Genomic DNA, 25487 nt, shown 5'->3' on the forward strand with positions numbered 1-25487 from the left:
AGGACTCCCACCTGGATAAAATGGTCGTCTCCGAGTCCGCTTCCGAGCAAAAACGAAATCTTCCATGGTAAGTTGACGAAGTTGACCCTTTTAAGCTTTAGTGCACTTTCCATTTTCGAATAAAAATTATTTCCAGCTCCGCCTATATTCAAAATTTTGCTGTTGATCTGCTCAAAGGAAAAGCTTTCTTAGAGCTTTGTTCATAACATGCACATGCTTCTTACTCAATAGGGTTGAAAAATACAGACCAAACAGCTTAGAAGATCTAATCTCTCACAGGGATATTATCACAACAAGTGAGCTTACCTCGTGAATTAATTTGTTAAGCTAAAGTAAAATAATAATCCGTTATCTCCCTTTGTCTTCAGTTTATACTGGGTATTTAGCAAACAAAGAAGTTAGGGGTAGAAAAAAGGTAGTCTACATTAACCATACAGCCATAGGTTATCACGGTTTCATTGACATGAAACAACCTGGAGTACCGTATTTCTTCCCCCCTCCCCTCCCCCGTAAGCGGAGTAGGAAGAATCAGAACATTTCCATTTCTTCCAATTCCGTTTATGACTCCATTGCTTATGATCCACTGAAAACTAGATGGTCAGAGTTGGAAGTAGAAGCGGAAGAACCAACCAATCACAAGGCCTGGAATCAAACGTTGTGATTGGTTTATTCTTCCACTTCCACTTCTGACTCCGACGGTTAAGTTTTCACTAGCTTGTAAGCAATGGAGTCATAAGCAGAGTGGGTGTTCTGCTTCAGACTCTGTCAGTTTGATTTTCACTAGATCGTATCACTCTACACTTCTGATTATGACTCCGACCACGACTCCATCACTAGTGAAAACCAGCCTTTCATCTTCACACCCATAACAAACTTGTTACGTTATGGTTGGATTTTACCAACTTCAGGCAGGCTTATCCATAACATCAAGGGCCTATCAAACATACTCGGCTGTGAACAGGTGTTACAAGTTACGGCCCTTGTCGACACCCCATAATTAACAGCTCTGCTTGCAATGCAAGAAAATATGGGATCATATAGGTAGGCCCTGGTGGGGACTGGGCTTGGCTGGGCTTTCCCTAGACGGGTCCGGAATCTGTGAGGTCCCTATCACAAAAGCTCATTTATTTGATGAATAACTACATTTGTACATGTAAGTGCTATTTTTTTGCAAGTATTTAAGCTTTGCCAGGTTGAAAAAGGCTGAATAAACCACAAATCAGCACAGACTTATGTTTGGCTGCTATTTTTATTTCTCCAGTGCCCCCAGCTAATCCATGCATGCTTCCCAGTATACATGTACCATGTACATAATATGTATTTGCAATGTGCATAATTGATACATTGTACGTAAAATGTAACCTATTCTTGTTTCTCAATAGTCAAAAGGTTCATTGAGGAAGATCGCTTGCCTCATCTGTTGTTCTATGGTCCACCTGGTACTGGAAAGACTTCCACCATATTAGCTGTCGCCAAACAGATCTATTCTGCACGCGAGTTCAACTCCATGGTTCTTGAGGTAGGAATATACTTAAAATGCCTGGGCTTATAATCTTCATATAAGGGGTTTTGTGTGGGCTTAATACTGGAGGAGTATTTTACTGAAATAAGTTGACCGTACAACATAAACATTCTGGTGATTAAGTTTTTTGATTCTTACTCTCCATATAAACTTTCTTATTACCTTTTGCTATTTGATATGTGATATTCTGGGAGGAAATGAGTAACTCTGTTTCATTTAATAATATTTAATAACTGTGATGAAAGAAGGCTTATATCCAGAGGAGCTTAGTACCAGACAGAACAAACACACAGATCGGCCTACAATAGTAGGGGCTTATAACTTGAGGGGCTTATGATCTCCATTTATTGTTTAATAGTGCTTATGCTCTGGTCTAACTGTTTTCTTGCAGTTGAATGCATCAGATGATCGAGGTATTGGAATTGTTCGTGGAGCCATTCTAAGTTTTGCAAGTACAAGGACAATTTTTAAGTGAGTTATATTTTCAAGTTCTACTTATTATTTGATATGACATCGGTACAAGGCCATCACTACATATTGTACCACACATGTTACCATGTAACAGTTTGGTGTACATGCATTTATTCAAACTTTCATTGGTGCCTGCAGGTCTGGCTTCAAGCTAGTGATATTGGACGAAGCAGATGCCATGACGCAGGATGCTCAGAATGCTTTAAGAAGAGGTATGGCAGTGTTTCCGCCAGAGCGCACCATTGCCAGAATCCCGCGTTGCAATCAGAGATAGCCCCCAGAAAAACAAAGAAAGGGCCAATTTGGCCCTTTCCTTTTACAAGACTACAGGCTTAACCCGGCGTAGTATTTTAAAAGCCATCCCAGGGCTTGAAATTGCGACCGATATGGTCACCAATGTAACTAACACTTCATCCTTGGCGACCAAAATTCGGCAAAAATTCTGGTTTAGTCACCATAATGGCAACTACATTTCTCTGTGTTGACGATCAATCTGGTTATTATGTCACACATTATGTCCTTCTAGAAAATCTTATTGAAAGATCTTTGCTTCTAAAACATTCAACATAAGAAAACAAGTCAATCCATCCTTTTCCTCTGCTGTATTTATCTCACATCGGAAAACTTCCAAGTTTGAAATCGTCCTATAATGCATTGCAAACCCTTGATCATTGACTACATTATGTATGCCTAAGGACTGTTCTCTTGTAATGCACGGATCATACTAGTATCTGATTCGAAAGAAATTTATTGAGTGGAAACACTTCAAAAAGCACTTACTATTAAATTTTATCCTAGATCCTAATAAACTGCTTTATTTTCCTTGGTACCCTGATGCATTTTTCCTTTTGTAGCTTTCAGTTTATTGGCCCCTCTCCTAAAAAATTGGCCCCTAAAAAAGATCTTCAGGGGCCACTTTGGCCCTCAAGAAAAATTTTCTGGCTGAAACACTGGGTATGGTCAACTCAGATTAATTTTAACTCATGAACATCTGTGACTACCAGTACCTGTACACCTGAGCAGAAAAAAAAGAAAAAAAAAATGTTGAATGCACATGATCATGACTATTCAAGATTGTTTCCTCGTGGCATTTAATAATCACAGGTCAGCTGCCTTAAGTGATGATTTAGAAAAACATAGAAACTGTCATGTCTTCCTAAAGGTAGCTAAGCTAGAACACAAAAGAAAGTTCGAACTCTTAAGAGCTTTGAGAAGTGCCCAAGTTTTCAAAAGTATAGTTAGGGAACACAAGATCTGTTTTATTCAGGAGAGAGATGATCATCGTCTCTTGGTTTTAAAGCATGTACATTTCAGGGGGGTAGCCAGGATTTTTCAAAGGGGGGCTCACACTGTGTCAAAGTGAGGGTACTCACCAGATAGCTATGTCATTTTCCCCAATTGTTGTAGGTTGTTTGCTTAAAAAGGCTTACAAAAGGGGGAGGGGGGGTCACAGGCACCCCAGGACCCCCCTCTAGCTACGCCCCTGGTACATGGTTCATAAGAATGCAAATTAGTGTCAGTTTGCAAGTTGGTATCATTTATGGTTTATACCTTTTTCATGATAAGTTTTCTTCAATTAGGTGTACAGGATGTATATGACTCACACTGTAACATGTGGTCATCTTTTCTTGCAGTGATGGAGAAGTTTACAGAGAATACAAGATTCTGTTTGATTGGCAACTACCTGACCAAGATTATTCCAGCTCTCCAGTCACGCTGCACAAGATTTAGATTTGGACCTCTTGACAATGAACAGATGACAAGTAGACTGGAACATGTTATCAAGAGTGAGGGGTGAGTTTCTTAATTAAATGTACAGGTTATGCAAAACCTGCACTTTTAGAAGAATTTCATAGTGCTTAAAAAGAGCATAACTGAAGGTGGAAATAAATTTATGATAATAATAACAATAATCATAAATTAGGATAATAATTACCCTAATTTTATTATAATTTTTTTTAAGTGTCTTAATTTTTTTGCAAGTCAAATGAAATTGTCTTTGTCGGTACAGTTAGAATATACTTAGGCCTTTCTCACCAGTCTTCAGCAATCTTCTGATACATCTACCTTCTTCAGTGTTCCTGGAAACTTCTGTCAGCAATCCTTGAAATATTCCTTTAAATGTTTCAAGATGTTTGCAAGACTATATTCACAATCTTCAGATCTTTCAGCAATCTTCAACAATCCTCAAAAACATCCAGAAAAGATTGCATCTTAAGAAATCATTGTGTCTTGTGTTCAACACAATTTTTCGAACTACACTTGGAGAGAAATTCCATTGTCTCTATATACATGTATTCAATAATACTGGCTCATCAAGCAAAGGCACTGTAACAGAAAATTGCCTTAGCTTAGTCCTGCACCTCTGAATCTATGAAACAGCACACCAAAGGAAACACTTGGCTGTTCTACATCCCGAGTTATGTGCTATGATGTATTGTGAACATCAGGGTTTGTTTTTAGAGTTCAAGTTTCAGATGATGGAATGAAAAGCCTGGTCAGGCTGGCAAATGGTGATATGAGGAAAGCTCTAAATATTCTTCAGGTCAGTATGAAGTTCTTCTTTATATTTCTTTGGGTACAGTAATTTTGAGTAGAGGAAACTACTTAGCAGTTCTAAACTGATGCATTTTATTGATCTATTTTTAGAGCACAGCTATGGCCTTTGACACTGTAAATGAAGTGAATGTCTACACATGTACAGGCCAACCTCTGCGATCAGACATTGCAAACATAGTGGAGTGGATGCTCAATGAGGATTTCAGTACTGCTTACAATAGTATCCTTCTCCAGTTGTAATACTGTCATGACCTCAAAGTTAGTTTTTCAGCAACGCCTGGGAGTAGTGGATTTTGCAGTCTGGCTAGTAGATTCTAGATGCATACTTAACTTGACTGATGGGCAAGTGAAATTTGTTTGAGAAACTTTTTAAAGAAATTTAAATTACAGAAGTACTTTAAGAACTGAATTTACTCTATTAGTTTAATTCTAAGTTAATTAATCTTCCTAGTAATTTTTGAGGGGCCGGTGAGAATGATGTTTGGACTAGTCATTGATCATAGCTTTATAGTTCAAGGAATGTTTTTTTTTTTTTTCATCCTGTTTAAGGAAACCACAACATAATGGTCTTCTAATGTACATGTAGAAATCAAAATACAGTGTGTAGTTCTTTCAACTGAGCAGGAATAAGGGTGGTTACAACTGAGGATGATTTAGACGGATAACAAAGGACAAATTTGAAAAAATGGCCAAGGTCTGTGATCTGTGACATAGCTCCTTTATTTACAGTAACTAGATTTCTACATTGCATTCATTCTTGACCTTCCACCAGATATAATGAAGATTAAAACTTTGAAGGGACTGGCACTTCAAGACATTCTGACTGAAGTGCACTTGTATGTTCATAGAGGTCAGTCAATAAAGTTATAACTTGTCTTCTCGCAACATAATGCAAACATTCTCTATTTTTCATCCAGACTGGAACTTAGCAAATGCAGAATGCATGTAGCTTTCCCCAAAATGCACACAGTTCATACAGCTTCACCACTTATATATACTAGTTCTAACAAAGGCAGATCATGTATATATCCATGGTTCAGTGTCGATCGATACCTCAATTGATACCCTCTATCGACCCTCGATCAACACTAAATTTTACCACAACTGCTACTAATCTTGAAATCTGATTGGCTAATTTGCCATTGTCAATAATAGTCCAGACAACACTGCTTGTGTCAATGTGTCACGCAGTGCCTTTTTCAGCTCGTGCTCTGAAAAAAACACATTTTCTTTGACGTTGATATTGTGGTAAAAGACAATAAAATATTATTTATTATAAATTATAAATTTATCATAAATTATTTATTATAGATTATACATTATTGAAATATGGTTTAACGTGGTCTGCACTCCTATTGACAACGATATGCGTCATCACAGTGGCCAACATTTGTTTTTTCTACTGTGATGATACGTATCATTGTCGATAAGAATACAGACCATGCCAAACCACATACGATTTGTTCAGTTCACAGACATGCCATCGAGTGTCGATCAATACAGTGCATACATGTATGAGTTGGTTAATTGACCGACCATTGACAGAGTGTCCATTGAGTGTCAATCAGGTGTCAATCAAGATGTTGATTGAGTGTCAACCAAGTGTTGACCTAGTGTCGACTGAGTATCAAATGAGTATCGACTGAAATGTCCATCAAGAATCGGTTGAGAAGTCGATGGAATGTCAATCAAGGGTTTCGATGGACACTTTATAGTATATAAATTATGGTCCACAAAGGCAATAGAAGATGTCTGCATGCAAGCTACTGAACCTTGGGAGGAATGAAAAATGTAGAGAATGCTTGGAGGATAGTCTTTCATGCATACTATGTATAACTTTGTAATTTGTATCATGGCTGAATGTTTTCATAGTAACAGTTTTTTTTTTTCTGTTACAGTCAACTTCCCTCAGAAAATCAGAATTCTCTTGCTGGAAAAGATGGCAGATGTTGAGTAAGTTCAAAGAAAATATGAAATATTTCATGTGATTATAGTTTTGTCACTACAGTACTCAACTGAACATTTGTAAGACTGTAATGAATTATTCATGACAAGCAAAAAACGGAACGCAAACATTTTCGTTTAGTATTTTATTTTACCTTCCCTGATAATGAGAGCAACAGCCCAAGTCAGGGAACTAAGTGACATACTTAGCTTACTTTATAGCGCGGCCCCTTACTCGTATAGGAAAGAAAAGGAAACCCATGAGTTGATTTTCTCATGGTTATCATGGCTAGTGGTATTACTTGTGGGCATGTATGCACGACAGCGACGGCGACGGCGACGATGACAATGGAGTCGCGCAACATGGCGGCCATACTCCAAATAATAGGTTGACAGAGACATGCAGCCTTGGTTTACCATGTACATGTACTTCTTTGATATTGGACATCCATGTTATGATCAATTGACACCTGTCAAAACAAGATATTCGCTGACCAGTATCACGTGGCCATATTGCGGGCTCAAGTTTACAGGTTATCGAGGTCACATTTTTTTTTTGAAGTTGAGCACTGACCAAGTGCTGGTTTTTGATTGGATCGCGGGCTCATCTCAGTTTAACTTGTTGAAAACAGGGCAGGATTGTTCTGAAGCCGGTTAACGCTAACCCAGGATTAAAAGTTAACCGAATTATAACTTTTTCTTCTATACAAATGTTTTTTGCTGCTTTGTGTTGTGTATATGGTGATTATTAAAGCTCAAAGCAGAAGGCGAAACAATTGCTGGTTTTCAGTGTCACGCAATTCAAAATAGATCAAAATCAAAATCCAGAATCTGGGAAATGAAAGAAGGTAAATATGCAAAGACTCTCGCTAAAATTCTGGTCACAGCAATTTTTCTTATGCGAGATATGCGGAGAAATTTTTTACCCAAATTTATAGAGATTTGTATGGAGACGCCATGCTGGTGCCCATCCGTATGGGCACCAACATGGGGGCCGGAAACCAACAGAAATATCTGTCACTGAGTTTTGCTACAAAAGCGTGAATTTATCCCTCGAGGAACTCTAAAACATTAAAATAATTCTTTTTCTAAGACGTGAACTGTTCAGATAGCCAAGTTCCCCGAAATAAGTCACTTTTTTAACCATCATGACAGCTCTCTAGGCCGTCATGTAAATGCCGCGTCACGCAAAAGCTTAGAAATTCAAGCGTAGTTTATCACAAAACCAGGAACCCATTCGGAGCGAAAATTTGTATGAGTATTAGTTTTCAGCTGCTCTTACACATCATTTAAGTAAAATCTCGGGAATATCAATAGTTTTGTAGTTCGAATTTTAGTGACGTCATGTGAAAACCAGCTATATACAGAAAACCTCACCGCATAGTTACATGAAATCAAAATTCTACCATTTCCTGGGTCAGCTTAATTGGGCTCTGAACAACCCGGGCCAAGAGCTACGCTTTTAGGCTGGCCTAAATCTATATATTAGTTAACCTCAAGAGTATTTTTACCATCTTTAATGATTGGTAGAATAATCAGAATAACTGTGTTGTGATGACACAGAGTTTACTGGTCATTACTTCAATGTAGGAGTCACAGTGACTTCATGGTTAGTGTGCTCGACCTTGACTCGAGCGGTGCGGGTTTGATCCCTGGTCAGGGACATTATGTTGTGTTCTTGGACTCTATTCTCCCAGTGTCTCTCTCCACCCAGGTGTATGAATGGGTAGCGGCAACTTTAATGCTGGGGCTAACCCTGTGATGGACTAGCATCCCATCCAGGGGGGAGTAGAAATACTCGTAGTCGCTTCATACTACAGAAACCGGAGATAAGCTCCGTGTTAGTGGGCCACTTGGCTCGTATGCAGAGTTATTTTATTAGTAACATTTTTTTGTTGATGTTTTCAGATACCGCCTTGCAGCAGGAACCTCTGAGAAGATTCAGCTTAGCTCACTGATAGCAGCTTTCCAAGTAGCTAGAGATATGGTGACTCCTGATTCATAGAAAACGCTCTTACACCTTTCTTCGGTGTTCCTAATACTGTGAAAACCTTTACAATCATGTAGTTAATGTACGGAGATTTTGACATGAATGTATGAGACAAGGTGATTTGTTGAAATTCTTGTAGAATGATCTACACTTTTGCAAAGTTGTAGGATCAGTTGTGTCGTAGTATTGTACAACATCTAACAATGACGCCTCATACTTCGTTAAATAAAAGTTGTATGCTCGCTTAAGGTGGCTTTAAACAGCTTCCAGCAGTTACATTTTGGCGGGTTATTATAACCACTTTTATCGAGTCTATCTTTTTGTCGAGGGTCGAGGGTCCCATGTCGAGGGTCGAGGGTAATATTTTTTTCTGGGTTTGTTGTTGTACTCCTTGCTGTAGGCTCGATTTCCGCCGCTCAGTCGAGTCCGGTCTACATGTTCTTCCCCGATTTGGTTAAATGTAAATATATCACAGACCTGATTATTTATCTATAACCTGTATAACATTCAAAGTCCGGTTTTTCATGTGACTTCATCACGCTGGATGCTTTGGCCGATGTACTAATGCCATCAACTTTTGAATGGCTATCCGCGTAGAAATAAATCTAAACATTAAGTTTTGCAGTTGTAATTTCTTCAACAAAAAAATAACACGTAGGGATAACAGAATGTGGTTCGCGTTAATATTTGTATTGACAGTGACAATGTTGTGTCAAAGTGCCTCACCCGCTTCGAATTTCACGTTTTTAGCTTCAAATTTTTCACCGAGGGAAACAAATGACAACGCCTTCCCTGGCTTCGTTTGTGTACCTTTTACTCTATGTCGCTGTAGTCGTTTAGGTCGTGTTACTACCGATGATATTTCGTGGAGTGTTGGCTTCATTGTTTTCCAGTGTTATTGACGGGCCGCGATGAGAAATATTCCTTTGCCATTTATCAAACAGGAACTGTAGGTGAAATCTGGAGGCGATGGAAGCTTTGGAAGCAAATTTACGGCTATTTTCTTCCTTCGGTAAATTCGCTGTTAAAAAAAAATATATCTGTGCGTTTTGCGATCTAAATTACCACTCTCCTTCGGTAAACTTGCAGGGCTTTGCGATTGGTCACGATGAAAAATATCTGTGAGATTTGCGAGCTTATTCACCACGTTTAAAGGATGTAGCTTGGCTAGAAGACGCTCGGTTTATTTTTCTAATTTTCTATACATTTGTCTGTAAATTTGGCCGGGTTATTCAAGTTTTTATCTTTTAGCGCTTGCTTCCTTAAATTCAAACTTTAATTCTTGCCTCTTTTCAGGGGCACCCAACCATCGTTTTCTCTCAAATGCTTTTAAACGCTGTTTTAGGCTATCTGGAGTACTTCTAAAGCTCTGTAGGTTAATTTTAGGTTGCACTAAAAAAATTTTATCTGTTCGGTTATTCTAGGGGAACTTGAGTATTCTCGAATTTATTAGGGCTTTTTTGTCCATTCCCTGAAAACCTTAGGTCCTATCGCCTTTCCGAAAATGATAGCTGACTATTTTTTCAGTACCCCAAACGACATTTTTTACAATTCGAAAACAACAGACATTAAATTTCTCATATCACGAAAGTTCGAGGTGACAATTCTGTAATGTTTGTCACTAAGACTCGGACGCACACAGCGACATCTTGAATTCGTTTATTCAACAACACCACTCGTCACGTGCAACATAATGTATTCTAATTTATGCAAGCTTAAACATGACATCTTCCTTTCCAATAAAAAAAAAATAAATAAACAAAACCGAAAACAAAAGAAAACAAAGGAATAACAAAGTAGGTCAACAAGTTATGTGACAACAATTCACAGAAAATTGCTAAAAATGTCTGTTCCACACTGTTGTCACTATTAACTGGAACTTCCCCATAACCAACAATAACACAGCCTAGTAGTAAGCAAAAAATAAAAAAAAACAACAAAACAGTCTGATTCAATGTCTGGTTACTGAGTGTGGACAGTTCAGTTCATAACATAGTCCTCTCTGAATCTTGCTGGTAATCTGACAGTTCGGCCGCTGGAAGTACGCTGTGTCTGTTGAGGACTGCAAAAGCTGGATGAGTTTAGGGAGGGCATGGCAGCATCAGGTGGTGGGACGGCAACTGGCGGTTCGGCTACTACAGGCACGCCTGGCCCATCAATAGCTGGTCCTGCGATCAGTGGAGGCGACTCGACTGTTGGGAGCAGGTGATGACGGTTTCGTCGGTAGGTGGTACCATCAGGTGTTGCAACTATGTAGGATCTTGGAGCACTATGTTGTGCAGTAACGATGGCAGGCTCCCAAGTCTTTCCTTTTCTTATTCTAGCTGTTTCACCCTCCTTAATACTCGGCAGCTGCTTAGCATTCCGGTCATAGTACATCTTCTGCTTATCACTCCGCTGTTGCAGCTTCTGTTGGGGGCTATCAACCACTTGAGGTTTCAAGAGAGACTCCACAGTAGGTAGTTTGGACTTCAACATGCGACTCATTAACAGCTGAGCAGGTGACTCCTTAAGTCCAGAGATGGGTGTGTTCCTGTACTCCAGTAGAGCAATGTAGGGGTCATTTCCGTCTGCACAAGCCTTTCTAAGTAAATTCTTGATGGTCTGGATTGCTCTTTCACTCATCCCATTGGACTGTGGGTATCTGGGACTTGATGTGGAGATTTCAAATCCCCACTCACTTGCAAAATTACGGAAAGCCTTGCTTGAGAAGGGCATGTTGTCGGCAACAACTTCATCTGGAATACCATGTCTGGCATAAATTGATTTCATGCTAGTTATAACAGAGCTAGCTGTCTTGTCTTTCATAAGACAAAGTTCCGGATATTTAGAGTAGTAGTCAACCACAACTAAATAAGAGTTAGTGTTCAGTTCAAATATGTCTGCACCAAGCTTCTGCCATGGTCTCTGGGGAACTTCGTGAGGCAGGAGAGGCTCTTTCTGGTTCTCTCTTTGATACTTGAGACACACTGGGCATTTAGTCACCAGTCTCTCAATTGCAGTAGACATGCCTGGCCAATAGACTACAGCTCTGGCCCTTGACTTACACTTTTCAATACCAAGGTGACTCTCATGGATACAATTCAGGACAGCTTGTCTCATATCTTGTGGGATTATGAGCCTCTGGCCAAGGAACAACAGGCCTTCTACTTCATGAATTTCACTACGAAGACTCCAGTAATGGGCAATTGATGCAGGCAATTGGCTTCTGTGGGAAGGCCAACCATTCTTAACAACTGTACATAATTTCTGAAGGTCTTCATCTTGTGCTGTTGCAGACTTCATTTGTGCCAATTTCTCCTGGGTCATGGGAAGATTTGTAATGAGGCTATGGACCATCACCTCCATGTCATCGTTCAAATCATCATCTGTAGGCTGCTCATTCAGAAAGGCTCTTGAGAGTGTATCTGCTACATACATGTATTTGCCTGGAACATAAGAGATGTTGACTTCATACTTCTGAAGTCTCAGAAGCAGGCGTTGAAGCCTTGGAGAAGAATTAACCAGTGGCTTCTTTGTGATTGATACCAGCGGTTTATGGTCTGACATAACATCTACTGGTCTACCATAAACATAATGATTGAATCTCTCGCAGCCAAATACCACTGCAAGAAGTTCTTTCTCTATTTGGGCGTAGTTTACTTCTGCTTGGGTGAGAGATCTTGATGCGTAGGCAATTGGGTGGCCATCCTGGAGAATGCATGCTCCTAGACCTGACTTAGAGGCATCCACTTGCAAATTGACTGGCTTAGAAGGATCAAAGAACTTTAAAACAGGCTGACTTGACAGGATCTCCTTTAGATGCTCCACTGCCTGTGTGTGCTCATGTGACCAGATCCAAACTACATCTTTCTTCAACAGGCTTCGCAAGGGGGCAGTAGCTTCTGACTGATTAGGAATAAACTGAGAAAAATAGTTCACCATTCCCAAGAATCTCCGCAGCTCTTCTCTGTTCTGGGGTAATGGCATTTGAACTATGGCTCGCACTTTCTCAACATCTGGCTTCAATCCTGGGTTGAACTTAACTTTCGCTTCTCGTGCCCTTAGCAAAAGCTTTCTCATGAGGGTATCATGCTCAAACTCATCTTTAGCAGCGATAATTATGTCATCAAATATGACTTCCACACCATCAATGTCTCCAAATATGGATTCATTCTTTTTCTGAAAAACCTCTGGTGCTGAACTCATACCAAATGGCATTCTTTTAAAGCGATAACGGCCATACGGAGTGTTGAATGTGCAGAGGTGAGAACTTTCATCATCTAGACACACTTGCCAGAAACCATCCTTTTCATCCACTATGGAGAAAACTTTCTTGCCAGTTAGACGACTTGCTATATCTTCTGCAGTTGGAATCCTGTGGTGCTCTCGGCGAATTGCCTTGTTAAGATCTCTGGGGTCTAAACACAGGCGTAGGGACCCATCACGTTTCTCCACAATGACGAGACTGTTAACCCACGGGGTGGGTCTGTCCACTTTCTGAATAACATCTTTCTCTTCTAGCTCCTGGAGTTTTTCTTTCAGCTTCTCAAGCAGACTATATGGCACTCGCCGTGGTGGGTGAATGACAGGCTCAACTGTATCATCCAATTCAATGTGATAACTGCCTTCCATACAGCCCAGTCCAGTAAAGACGTCAGGAAACTCATCCAAAATTTCTTCCTTTGTGAGTGGCGCCTGGGCAACACTCTCTACTCTTCTGACCAAATTTAATTTTTGGCAAGCTGAAAGTCCCAAAATCGGTGGTGACTCAACAGCGGCGACAAAAAATGGCAGGTTTTCTTTCATTCCACGAGCTTCACAGTGTAAGTTTAGTGTGCCTTCAGGTTTAACCTTGAAGTCTCCATAAGATGAGAGAATGACGCTGGTTTCCGAAAGCGGTGACTTATTTCTGAGTTTCAAGTACACACTGAGTGGCAACACATTCGCTTCGGCTCCTGTGTCCAGTTTGAATTTAATCGGTGTTCCGCCGACACGTAAATTCGTAAACCAAGCCGAGTCTTCGACAGGCGGTGCACTAGTCACTGTTCCGATAAATAATTCTTGATCTCCATTATCTGATTGAACTTCTAATTCGACTCCACCAATGGCGCCTTGATCGCTCGGAGTGACTACGTGTACGGGAGATTTCATTTGCGGACAAACTCTGGCGAAATGATCTTTTCCTTTACAAACGAGACAAAGCTTTCCAAACGCAGGACATGACTTTGGTAGATGCTTAGTACCACACTTCGAACAGTTGAACGGTAATCTAGGACGCGGCGGTTTTGGACGCCTTAAATTGAACTTGTTTCCGACCCAATGAACTGGAACGCTCTTGTCAGAATCTTCCAATTCCTTTATTTGACTCGAGCTTGCTTCGCCGGCTCTGCAAACACTTGCTGCTTTTTCTAGGGTAAGGTCTGACGATTCACGGAGCAGTCGTTCTTTCAGTCGGGTATCTCTCACACCAAACACAATTCGGTCGCGGATCATGAGGTCATGCTGATCGCCAAATTCACAGGACTTTGCACGTGTTTTCAGCTCGGTGATAAACTGATCAATTGTCTCGCCTTCTTGCTGTTTGCATTCCCAAAATCGATATCTTTCAAACACAGTGTTCTTTCTCGGGTTGACATACTCCTCAAACTTCTTCTTAAGATGAGCAATCTTCTTTGGATCCTCACCAGTAGCAAACTTAAAGGTATTATAAATTTCCAGCGCTTCTTCACCGATCACGTGAAGCAGGATCGCGCACTGAACTTTCTCGTCTTCTTTTATTTTGCCAGACGCCGTCAGATAAAGGTCGAATCGTTGGACCCATCTTCTCCAATTTTCACTTGGATTTCCTTGAAGCGACAAAGCTTCCGGAGGCTTGAACGAATCCATTTTACTCCTGGTACCATGTAATGTTTGTCACTAAGACTCGGACGCACACAGCGACATCTTGAATTCGTTTATTCAACAACACCACTCGTCACGTGCAACATAATGTATTCTAATTTATGCAAGCTTAAACATGACAAATTCTCGTCAGAAAATCAGTGGGGATTGAAGGCCTTCCGAACAGATAAGTTACCGAAACGATCCGTTGGGTGCCCCTGTCTTTTCCTCGATGAACCTTTCACTTTGGCTAAGTAACTGACGCCTGCTTGTGGAAAGAGAAACGTCGCTCGTTTTCGGTACTCGATACTCGTCGCATCATTGTTCAGTTCAGCCCGACGTGGAGACCTTTTTTCGTGCAGGAGATTTCAAATTTGATTCAGGGCTTTGTAACTGCTGTGTTGACGCTGTATGACGTTTCAAGCTGCTTTTTACTCTCTCGGGCGTTGTTAGCCGAGCAATCATGTTCAAGACTAGTCTTTTGTTACCTTTTGTGGCCTTCAGGGAGAAAATGAAGATCATCTTCAGCTAGATACCGCGCGGACAATGTTGAGGTGAACACTTTCTTCCTTAAAATTCCCCTGGATATTGTAAAAGATCACAGTCGATATCCGACAGAAATTCCTCTCCTGATTTCCTATAATTCATTCTGATTTTCAAAACTGCAAAAGACAAAATGCCCGTACGCGTTGCTGACTTTGCTCCTCTTCAAGTGTTTGCGGAGTGGCGCCAAAACGTTCCCAAGTGGGCGGGTAAACTTTGAAGTTTGATTGTCAAAACTTTGAATTTTGATTGACCCGCAGTTGCAAGTGACGGTAAGACCTTTTTTCAACGTTTCTTCCACCGGGCTCTTCCTATGTAATAGCTAGTAGTTACAGTGTAGTTACGGCATGTATTTCAGAAAATTTATTGAAAAGTTCGACTGATCGTGTGACAGAAAGTCACGCCAACATTTTACCAAATTAGGTTTGATGTTAATGACAAAGCACACACTTCAATGTAGTGAATGGGGTTGACAAGCCTCCGATTCACGCCTCCTACGATTTGTGACATTTGAAAAAAAAAGCTCGGAAAAAAAGAATATTACCCTCGACCCTCGACAAAAAGATAGACTCCTGGGCCGGGTTGTTCAAAGCCCAATTAAGCTAACCCAGGATTAACGAGAAGTTTGATTTCGGTTTTGTAACTAAAAACTTTTTGGTGAGGTGTTCTGTTTATTGTTTGCCCTTCAGTTTTGAGCTGTAGTAATCTCAAACTACGCCAAACGTAAGAGGTGAAAAATATTTTTAAACAAGAAAAAATAATACTTCAGTTAACGTTTAATCCTTGGTTAAAGTTAACCGGCTTTCGAACAACCCGGCCCTGAGTTGGAGAGCGTTTGATCGAATGGTCGACCGAACTAGTGCTGTGGCCGACATACAATAATAATAAAATGAATGACTAAATAAAAGCAAACTAGAGATCGATGGAAAACAGTACCTTTAATACTGTATAGAAAGTACACTATTAAAAGCAAATTGAAGTAAAACACCAAGTGATTTTGAAGCTTACAATGCGATGCGGCCAGCGCTGCATGTTGTGCCATTCAAGTACTCAAATCGCTTCCATCCAAGTGTAGAAAAGATTCACCGTCGAAATGAACACTTCTCATACTTACAGCACAATTCCGAATTCCAAGCGCGGTATAAGGTATAAGATAAGGTGAAGTCTGCATACGAGCCAAGTGGCCCACCAGGCCGGAGCTTATCCTAGTTTCTGTAGCGTGAAGCGACTAGGAGTATTTCTACTCCACCCTGGATGGGATGGTAGTCCATCGCAGGGTTACTCCCAGCATTAAGTTCGCCGGTACCCATTTATACACCTGGGTGGAGAGAGGCACTGTGAGAGTAAAGTGTCTTGCCCAAGAACACAACACAATGTCCCCGGCCAGGGCTCGAACCCGGACCGCTCGATCCGGAGACGAGCGCACTAACCATGAGGCCACCGCGGTATGAGACAAGACAAAATAATTCTGAAAAGCATCAACACTCGCTCTCAACTACGCGCGGGCTGCCTTATGGGATACGGCAATAAAATGTTCTCTCCAGTCTCGTGCAATGACGTCACCAGATCACCTGGTTTGGCGAACATGAAAAAAGTCATTTGACGTACTCTATTTTCGAACGTCTATACAAAATGAAGCAATCTCATTGGCTGCTATGCGTAGCAAAGAATTGTGATTGGTCCAGGAAAATCACGCCACTGTCAAACTTGACTCGAGCATCGCCATCGCTTCTCGTGGAATGAAAACTTACAGCGAAAGGAGAATTGAACTGCGAAATCTACAAATCTTAAAGAAAATGCTGGAAAAGTGAAGTCAGTTTTCGTCATCAGAGCAGCCCTGTGAGCCGAAAAGCTCGGACTTTCACAGCGACTGAAAGAATGAAAGCACAGACTCCGCGCCGGGCACGACATCCGCAGAGCAAAGCGACGAAAACATTTCACGCTAAGAAAGGTGTAAGAAAGGAAAGGAAAAGGTTATCGGTGAAAGGCAAAAAGTATATTAATTGATTCAATAGTATTCTGACTGGGAAATGCAGGGATTCGCAGGTGGAATCGGTCATCACGAAAGTAAAAGGCTGTACGAAAAGTGTGCAAGTAGTCCAAACTTCATGTGCTTGGCAAAGTGATTCAACGAAGTGTTAAGGACAACTTTCCAAAGTTTTGAGAATGGAATAAAGGTCAGTTAAGCAGAAACGCTGCTTCCGAAATTTATTCAGAATTTAATTACTTATGCTGAAGGCTATGAAGTCCGTGTTTCTCTGTATTTTGCTAAATGAAAACTATTGCTTAAAACTAAGCTAATGGAAACCAAATTCATTTACCGTGTTATGTGTGCATGCATTGAGTTTAAACTCAAAATTTCTGAAAGAGAGAAATCTTTCCCCTGCTTTTTTGACAACCCAAATTGATCAGTTAGGCCCAGCTGACTTCGTCCTCCACAGACCGTGGAAAGCACCGAAAAAAGGGTTTAAAACCGGCGTCGACAAAACCAGGATCGGACCGGATCACGGACCGGATCACGGACCGGATCACGGACCGGATCACGGACCGGATCACGGACCGGATCACGGATCGGATCACGGACCGGATCACGGATCGGATCAAGGAAAAAAATTCAAAATTCAAAATTTTGTTGAGCAAATTACACTAGAGTGACTATTGTGAGAAGAACGTTTTATTTAATTCAGGTGTGATATTCCTTTATTCTTTTATAATATCAAGCCAACTGAGAGCTGGTCACAGATGAATTTTTTTCAGGCACTCACAATGTGACCAGCTCCCAGTTGGCTTAATAGCTCAGTTGGTAGAGCATTGCACCGGTATCGCAGAGGTTATGGGTTCGAATCCCGTTCAAACCTGAATGTTTTTCAGGCTTTAATTTCACAACTGCTTAAGTTGTGTGTATAATTGCGATGATCAATCATGTCTTCATATCTTTCTCCGCAGTTCAGATAAATGATATTTCATATATTCACTTGCATCAAAGGTAAACTGTCATAAAACAAGTCAGCATGGTAATAATAGGACGAACGTATGAATCGAAACACAAAAACTAACAACACTAAAAAAATTAAACACCTGATGATTTCAAACAATTTCCGTTTTTGAGACAAGTCTACAATTTTACAAGATGTGAGTTTGAAATACGATATTTCGCATTGGAATAAAACGAAACAAACCATTTGTATTTCAAGGAGATATAGCTGTTTTACAAAAAATTATAGGAATAACATCGATAGTGTGAACGATAACGCAACCTGAGAATAAACAACATTTTAGGAGTTACGTCACGATTTTTAGAGTCATTTTTAGGGTCGTAAAGGGTTGTCGTTAAATAGAAGAAAACATTAAAATGATCGTGTTCTAGGATAGAAAACACTTAAGAGGCAAGAACAAATCAAAACGGAATGAGGATCGTTAAGGATGGCAAAGATTAACGAGGACTGCAAATGACGAACTTGAAAAACTAGGCTTTTTTTTCAAGATGCGCAAATCGTGACGTAGCTCCTTTAAAGCAAGTCATGTCCTCGAGCTATCGTACGTAAGTTTTCTCATTAACCGTAACGCCAACTCACGAAAATGTAGCCGAGAATTAGCTACTGATACTAACAACAATTTCAAAAACGAGAATGGGAGTTCACGCAAGCTTCGAGCGAACTATCATTCAAATATAACTACATCTGCCTGTTCATTACAATTTAAATTCGTCGTAAATTAGGCGCGTATGCGGCTTTTTAAATGACCTCTTGTCATTCTCTGTAATTAACATGTCATTGTATCTAATTCGGGATTCTTATTTTCATTTAACATATTTTAGTTTTCCACTTTTACTTTTTATTTATTATTATCTTATAAACGATTTGATTTTTTTTTTGATTTTTTTTCTTTAAAACTTTGTTTTGTTTTGTTTTTTCTGTGATTCGATCCGTGATCCGATCTGTGATCCGGTCCGTGATCCGGTCCGTGATCCGGTCCGTGATCCGGTCCGTGATCCGGTCCGTGATCCGGTCCGTGATCCGATCCGTGATCCGGTCCGTGATCCGATCCGTGATCCGATCCGGTCCGGTCCGGTCCGGTCCGATCCGGTTTTGTCGACGCCGGTTTAAAACTTCCTTAATTTTAACCTCAAGCGTAACCGGAGTCGGCTTAAAATTTTTGCCGTGGACCTTGCAAATTTCCATGTGTATGTTGAATGAAAAGATATTCGTGAAAGGCAAAATTGTTTATTACATTGCGAAAAACATTTTCTTTGAAGAAATTTGTGATGGAGTTCTCTGCGAAGCAGCAGAAAGTTTTGAAGACGAGGCATGTGGCACTTTAGTGGTATTAAATTGAGTCAGTTTGTCGATGTGAAGGGCACGGCGCCGCCCGATCTGGGCTGTTCCGAAAACGCGGAGTGCGGAGTGCGGAGTGCGGAGTCTAAACAAGAAATTAAAAAAAAAATTGGAAAAAGAAGTTAAAGAAAAAAATGAAAAATAAAAAAATTTAAAAGTGAATCAAAAGAATAATTAAATATGTAAATAAACTAGAAATAGAAATTTAAGAAATAAAAATAATAATTATTAGAAAATTCACACCGCCTGAGGTGGACCGTTCATATCGCGTATATTTCAGTAGTCCAAATGGTATATTCAACTCACGATTTTCATAGTTAGCAGTTCACTTTTAGGAAAAAATAGGAAAGAACAGTCCAGTTTTGACCATGTCTAGAAAATGTGAGAAATTACACCTTCGGTTTTCTTGGGAAGCCGTGTTGCCTCAAAACAAACTCAAGCTTTGCTTTCCAAAAATAAACTGCCTGTGTGAATTAACCCTTGAACCATTCAACAACTTGTCAACTGCGCGTCCTAAAGTTCTCGCAATTGATTTATGAAATTCAAACTAAAACCTTGAAAAATTTTTCAGCGCTGAAAAATAGTAAGATAAAAAAATGTGGATTGACAAATAAAGAAACAAATAAATACACAGGTAAAGTTGCACTTTGATAAAACAAATTCTAAAGTATTTTCCCAAAAAAGCCATTTAACTGGCAGCGATGCTTGTCTCGCCAATTCCACGTGCAACTGCGGCCATGTATTTTTTTCTAATTTAATATCTTCTCCGGTCGAGAATTACTGATTTCAATTTGGAAATAAAGTAAAGAAAAGCAAAGAAAAAAATTCCTAAAAGATGCTTTTCACGCCGTGAAAAAGATTTGGGCCTGAAAATAATCGAAACCGGGGGAACTAGGAATAAGTTAAGCCTCTCCCAGGCGTTCAGTTTACTCTTTACACGACCCCGGGTTGCTTTTTTACCCCGGGTTGAATCATCGCAGAGAGTGCTAAAAATAAACACTATACACCAATCCGGGCTGTCAATCTGCAATAGCGTGTGGTTTACTTCGAGCCTGACCCAGACCAGCAGCCTTTCTACCGATCAAAAACTGGAAACATGGGCTAGAAAGATGACAAGCAAAAAACCTAGAAAGTATAACGGAATGGTGGGAGGTCCTGATGTAGAATTAACCAAATAAAAAACCCAAACAACATGGTTATTTGACTGAAAGTACCGACCCGTGTTAGCTTTTGGCCCACTGTTTTATACATGTAAGAATTGAAGAAATTTCAACCCTTCTCGCCGGGTCAACCCGCGTCTCGACATACCCGGCATGGAGGGCTGACCTGCCTTGACTACTGTTTTCATGTAAACGCTTATAAACATTTGACTGCAAAAGGGTTACCCGCCGCGGTGATTCAACCCGGGGTAAAAAGCAACCTGGGGTCGTGTAAAAAGGGCCTTAGTTGGGGCGCAGCGCGAAAAACGGCGGGCGAAAAAAATAGGGGAGAAACGCGGCGAGAGAAAGCGCTTCTCCCATATTTTTTCGCTCGCCGTTTTTCGCGCTGAGCCCCAACTAACTGAACGCCTGGAAGGGGCTTAACTTATTCTTAGTTCTGCGTGTTTCAATTATTTTCAGACCCAAATCATTTTCACGGCGTGAATAGCATCTTTTAGGAATTTTTTTCTTTGTTTTGCGTTAACAGCTTTCATGTAGTGTGTACCAACCTTACTTTATTTCCGAATTGAAATCAGTAATTTTCGACCGGAGAAGATATTAAATTCCAACAGACAAAAAATACATGGCCGCAGTTGCACGTATAATTGGCGAGACAAGCGTCGCTGCCAGTTAAATGGCTTTTTTGGGAAAATACTTTAAAATTTGTTTTCTCAAAGTGCAATTTTACCTGTGTATTTATTTGTTTCTTTATTTGTCAATCCACAATTTTTTATCTTACTATTTTTTAGCGCTGAAAAAATTTTTAAGGTTTTAGTTTGAATTTCATCAATCAATTGCGAGAACTTTAGGACGCGCAGTTGACAAGTTGTTGAATGGTTCAAGGGTTAATTCAAACAGGCAGTTTATTTTTGGAAAGCAAAGCTTGAGTTTGTTTCGAGGCAACACGGCTTTCCAAGAAAACCGAAGGTGTAATTTCTCACATTTTCTAGACATGGTCAAAGCTGGACTGTTCTTTACTGATTTTTTCCTAAAAGTGAACTGCTAACTATGAAAATCGTGAGTTGAATATACCGTTTGGACTGAATGAAATACTACGATTATCAGTTGAGTAAGGCGGGACGAAAGTTTGGTCACCAAGTTTTAACGTAAATATCTTGTTGTTGTCACGAGCAACTGGCTCCGTATCCTAACTTGTCGGCCTTTGACGCCATTGGCAGCAAAGCGCGCGAAATTGTAGGCGACGCGACAGGCGACCAACTGCCGTTGATATTGTTACCAATGGAAACGAGGTAAGTTGCCCGTGACAACACCATAATTTTAAGGCCAAAACTTCGTAACCAAGCTTCCCTCGTGCCTTACTCAACTGATAATCGTAGTATACGTGATATGAACAGTCCGCCTCAGGTGGTGTGAATTTCCTAATAATTATTATTTTTATTTCTTAAATTTCTTTTTCTAGTTTATTTATGTATTTCATTATTCTTTTAATTTACTTTTAAATTTTTTTATTTCTATTTTTTAATTTCTTTTTTTTTTTAATTTATTTTTTTATTTTTTTTAGACTCCGCACTCCGTGTTTTCGTAACAACCCCCGATCTGTGTGCTTTGCTGTTTCTACCAATCGGAATGAAAGGACTCTCATTGGTTCGATCCTCTTTGAGAATGGTCTGTTGGCGCTGTAATCGAACATTTTTAGTTTGAAATCAACTAGTGGATACTTTCGAAAGAAAAAAAACAGCGTTGGATTAGTAAAAATCCAAGAATCTAGCCAATCAAATCATGTCTCCAGAGTCACCTTTTCCTCGCGCCAAGGCCCCGCCGGCTAAAAGGACAGGGGGCTCTGTTGACTGAAATGGGTTTCACTGATGTCATGAGAATATCACGTGAGCTACACGGGGGCATCATGAGCAAGGACCTTTGATGGGTCTTTGATGGTCGTTCGACTATAAAATTCGGAAGAAGGGAGATTCCACTGCGGTGTGAATTGCTCAAAGTAGAAGAAAACCAAGTTTCCGACGGAGAAGTAGAACAGTTTCAACATATCAGTCATTAACTTTCAGGGATAACATTGTCAACAAGGAAGAAGGTGAGTGGCATGGACTTCGCAGCAGCTATTAAAATGACAATACGCATGTGTCACTTGAAGCAGAAAGAGCTAACTCTTGTTCTTGTCAGCAAAAAACAACGTCGGCGATGATTTGACTGGCGAAACAGAAAGTGTAAAGTAATGTTTGAGACGATAGAGAATCTGTCACCACCACATACTGCTTCAATCTGAGCGTCATGGCAGTTCTCATAAACAACGCGCGATAAAAAGACGATCAAATATGATTTCTCAGGTTTCAACTTTTAGGATATTTGCGTGTATCAAGCGTTTGTTCCAGCCCGAAACGATCAACGGCTCGATCTCAACTGGTCGTTTTATAATGAGAATTCAAAAATATCACTGTACCTTTTAATTAATGAGCTCGCTTTGCTGACCGATTTTCTTCGGAAATCCTGATATTTGCGTGAAGTCGTCTGCATTCGTCGGAGGATAGACAAAATCATAGTTTTTACTTGAATCTTTTGATCTGGTACACTCTACACGGCCACACTTTGTGAGATATTTTGCGTACTCGATCTCAGAGTTTCCAGCTTGTTGACCGCGTCATGACAATCAGCTACGGAATTGCAGTGGTTAAAGGGAGGGTTTCACGGTTCGGCGCATATCTCTAAATCAAAATCTAATCAATGTTATCGCTTTAAAAATCCCACTCAAATGTAGTTCACTAATCACATGCTATAGTTAGTCGTGGCAGAATAACGGATCAGACCAAAATTCTGAGAAGATTTCAGTGGATCTTACGATTTGTCCTATTTTATTTGTCCTAAAATAACTGAGGAGAATATGCTACCTTTGCAATGACATCTGCAAATGGTTAGATATTCTAGTCTTAAGGACGATAAACCGTAGGCCCCGTCTCCTGCATCTTCACTGTTATGGTCAGCAGGGGACGTTAAAGAACCCACACACTCATCGTAAAGAGCAGGGCACGAAGTTCCCGGTGTTGTGGTTTGGTCTTTGCCAATTGTGCTGTTGAAATGCTCGGAGACATTAGCTGTTAAAGCTACTCTACAATACGAGGGTAAATAAAGAATACCACCACCACCACCACCACCACCACCACCACCACCACCACCACCACCACCACCACCACCACCACCACCACCACTACGGTTGATGATTTTACGGCTATTTGCATGCGAAAATAGGTAACTCGCTTATGATTGGTTCATAAACAATGTTAAACTGGGCCTGTGCCAAAGCGTGCACAAGCGCATAAATAATACAGACATGCGCCGAACCGTGAAACACTCCCTTTAAAACTTTACATTTACTCACCTTAGGATCTCACAGAATATTTATTTACTAGCAGTATTCGTTATTGGTAGGTTTATAATATTAAAATTGGTTCTGCATTTTAAACTCTTTATCAACGGAAAAAATATATAAAAAATTGACAGTATCACATGTTTCATTTAATTACTCCACAAAAATTTACAGCAGAAAAAAATGCAATAGCTTATTTGAAAGGGCACAAAATATGCTTTCTAGGGGAAAAAACAATTTTCTTCCTGAGAGCTACAACTATTTCCAAAACAGTTTGAAGTAAAAACTAACGGTAAAAAGTGCGCGACGTTTCGACCGAACTTCAGTCATTGTCAAGCTCAAAAGAGAAAATAAAATTTTGCATGAGTTTAAATATAAAACAAAGAAGTAAATATGTGTAAAAGTATGAAAATGTTAAAAAACGGCGTGAAAAGCAATAAAAGCATGCAAGAATAACATAATTAAAAATGATTAAAAACCTTCGCACGAATTGAATTGAGTCTGACTGTACATTGAGACTCGGTCTCAGTTCAGTAATAAAAACATTTCATAAATGAGACAGTCAATCTTGTTCTTGCACTTTTTTAAGATGGTAAAATTCTTGTTAAGATCCTTGGGCACGTATCTAAACATGTTTCGCACGGAAATGTTTTCTAATGGAGGAAGACGCATTCTTGTGCTCGTCTACGCGTTGATGCAAACGCCGCCGTGTGTAACCCTCATAAACTGCATCGCACATGTCACATTTAAATTGATAAACAAGGGATTATTGGTTAACAACGGACGGCTTGACTTCGCGCAGTTTCAAATGTTGTTTGAACTTGTGACTAACAAACGTGGGCTGGACGTCGTTTGAATTTTCTGGATCAGATCTTTAAGTTGTGGTCTTAGCTTTAGATGGCATAAAGCGAACACGATCTAATTCATTGTTAACAGCTGGTAATTCGGGAACAGGTTAATCAGAAACTTTGACTGCCAGAGAAATTAGTGGAATCAATTAACCTGTCGAGAAAACACCATTTTGAGTCAATCACATTCCTCGGAAAAGTAGGACCAGTTGGAAGAGAGGCGGAAGGCACGATCAAACATAGTTTTCGGCGAACCGCTTGTAGCGGTCATCAACATGACTCTTGTAATGCAGCAGAAGGCCAATGTTGGTAGGTTTGACGTCAGTATACTTCGGTTTGGATTTGTATAGATTTTTCAAGCAGCTGTGTGCCGAGAAATGGAAGTATTCCATTATTCTCCATCTCCATAGTAAAGTTAACTTATAAGTAAACCTTTACTTATAAGTATTTCCAAAACAAATTGTTAATGAGCAGAATGCTGCAAAAAAGTCATAAAATTTTAGAAAACCAAAATATACTGTGAAACCACTCTGCTAGGAGATTTTGAGGTAGAGAAAATGGTTTTTGCTTGGTTTATGACGAGATCTATCCTGAAAATCGGGCAGAAATTCATAGCATCTTAGACTATTAAAGTGCCTATGAAGTAAAAAATAATTGCTGCTTATTTGAAAAGCTTTTCAAAGTAAAGAAGAATGGCGTTTCCCTTTTTGGAATATTATTTTTCGTTCTAGAGATATTTACGTTTTTGTATTATGCAAATGAGCAAAGTGATGATGTCATAGGTGGTTCTACTTGAACAGTAAAACACTGAATCAAGAATATCTCTAGAAATATTGGAGCAGTGTTCTTCAAACTTGGCACCACAAATGTGCACCACAAAA

The 25487-nt window shown here is 40.0% G+C and overlaps 2 protein-coding genes across 2 annotated transcripts in view; both read left to right on the top strand.

The window, feature by feature from the left end:
• The window catches only part of LOC145463301 (replication factor C subunit 5-like), a 10439-nt gene extending 393 nt beyond the window's left edge, over window positions 1-10046 (top strand). Inside the window, exons 1-11 of the mRNA XM_081447050.1 lie at window positions 1-67; window positions 232-296; window positions 1383-1519; window positions 1914-1993; window positions 2132-2205; window positions 3628-3787; window positions 4457-4538; window positions 4643-4772; window positions 5325-5402; window positions 6451-6505; window positions 8405-10046. The exon at window positions 1-67 is cut by the window's left edge and continues 393 nt beyond it. Of these exons, the coding sequence (XP_081303176.1) occupies window positions 21-67; window positions 232-296; window positions 1383-1519; window positions 1914-1993; window positions 2132-2205; window positions 3628-3787; window positions 4457-4538; window positions 4643-4772; window positions 5325-5402; window positions 6451-6505; window positions 8405-8501 (1005 nt within the window). The 5' untranslated portion in view covers window positions 1-20 and the 3' untranslated portion in view covers window positions 8502-10046. The remainder of the gene's footprint in view (window positions 68-231; window positions 297-1382; window positions 1520-1913; window positions 1994-2131; window positions 2206-3627; window positions 3788-4456; window positions 4539-4642; window positions 4773-5324; window positions 5403-6450; window positions 6506-8404) is intronic.
• LOC145463572 (uncharacterized) overlaps window positions 1-25487 on the top strand; it is a 157639-nt gene extending 132152 nt beyond the window's left edge. The window contains exon 2 of the mRNA XM_081447340.1: window positions 25240-25487. The gene's annotated coding sequence lies outside the window, so the exon portion shown is untranslated. The remainder of the gene's footprint in view (window positions 1-25239) is intronic.

Source organism: Orbicella franksi, chromosome 12 (assembly GCF_964199315.1).
Source record: "Orbicella franksi chromosome 12, jaOrbFran1.1, whole genome shotgun sequence".
Classification (NCBI taxonomy): domain Eukaryota; kingdom Metazoa; phylum Cnidaria; class Anthozoa; order Scleractinia; family Merulinidae; genus Orbicella; species Orbicella franksi.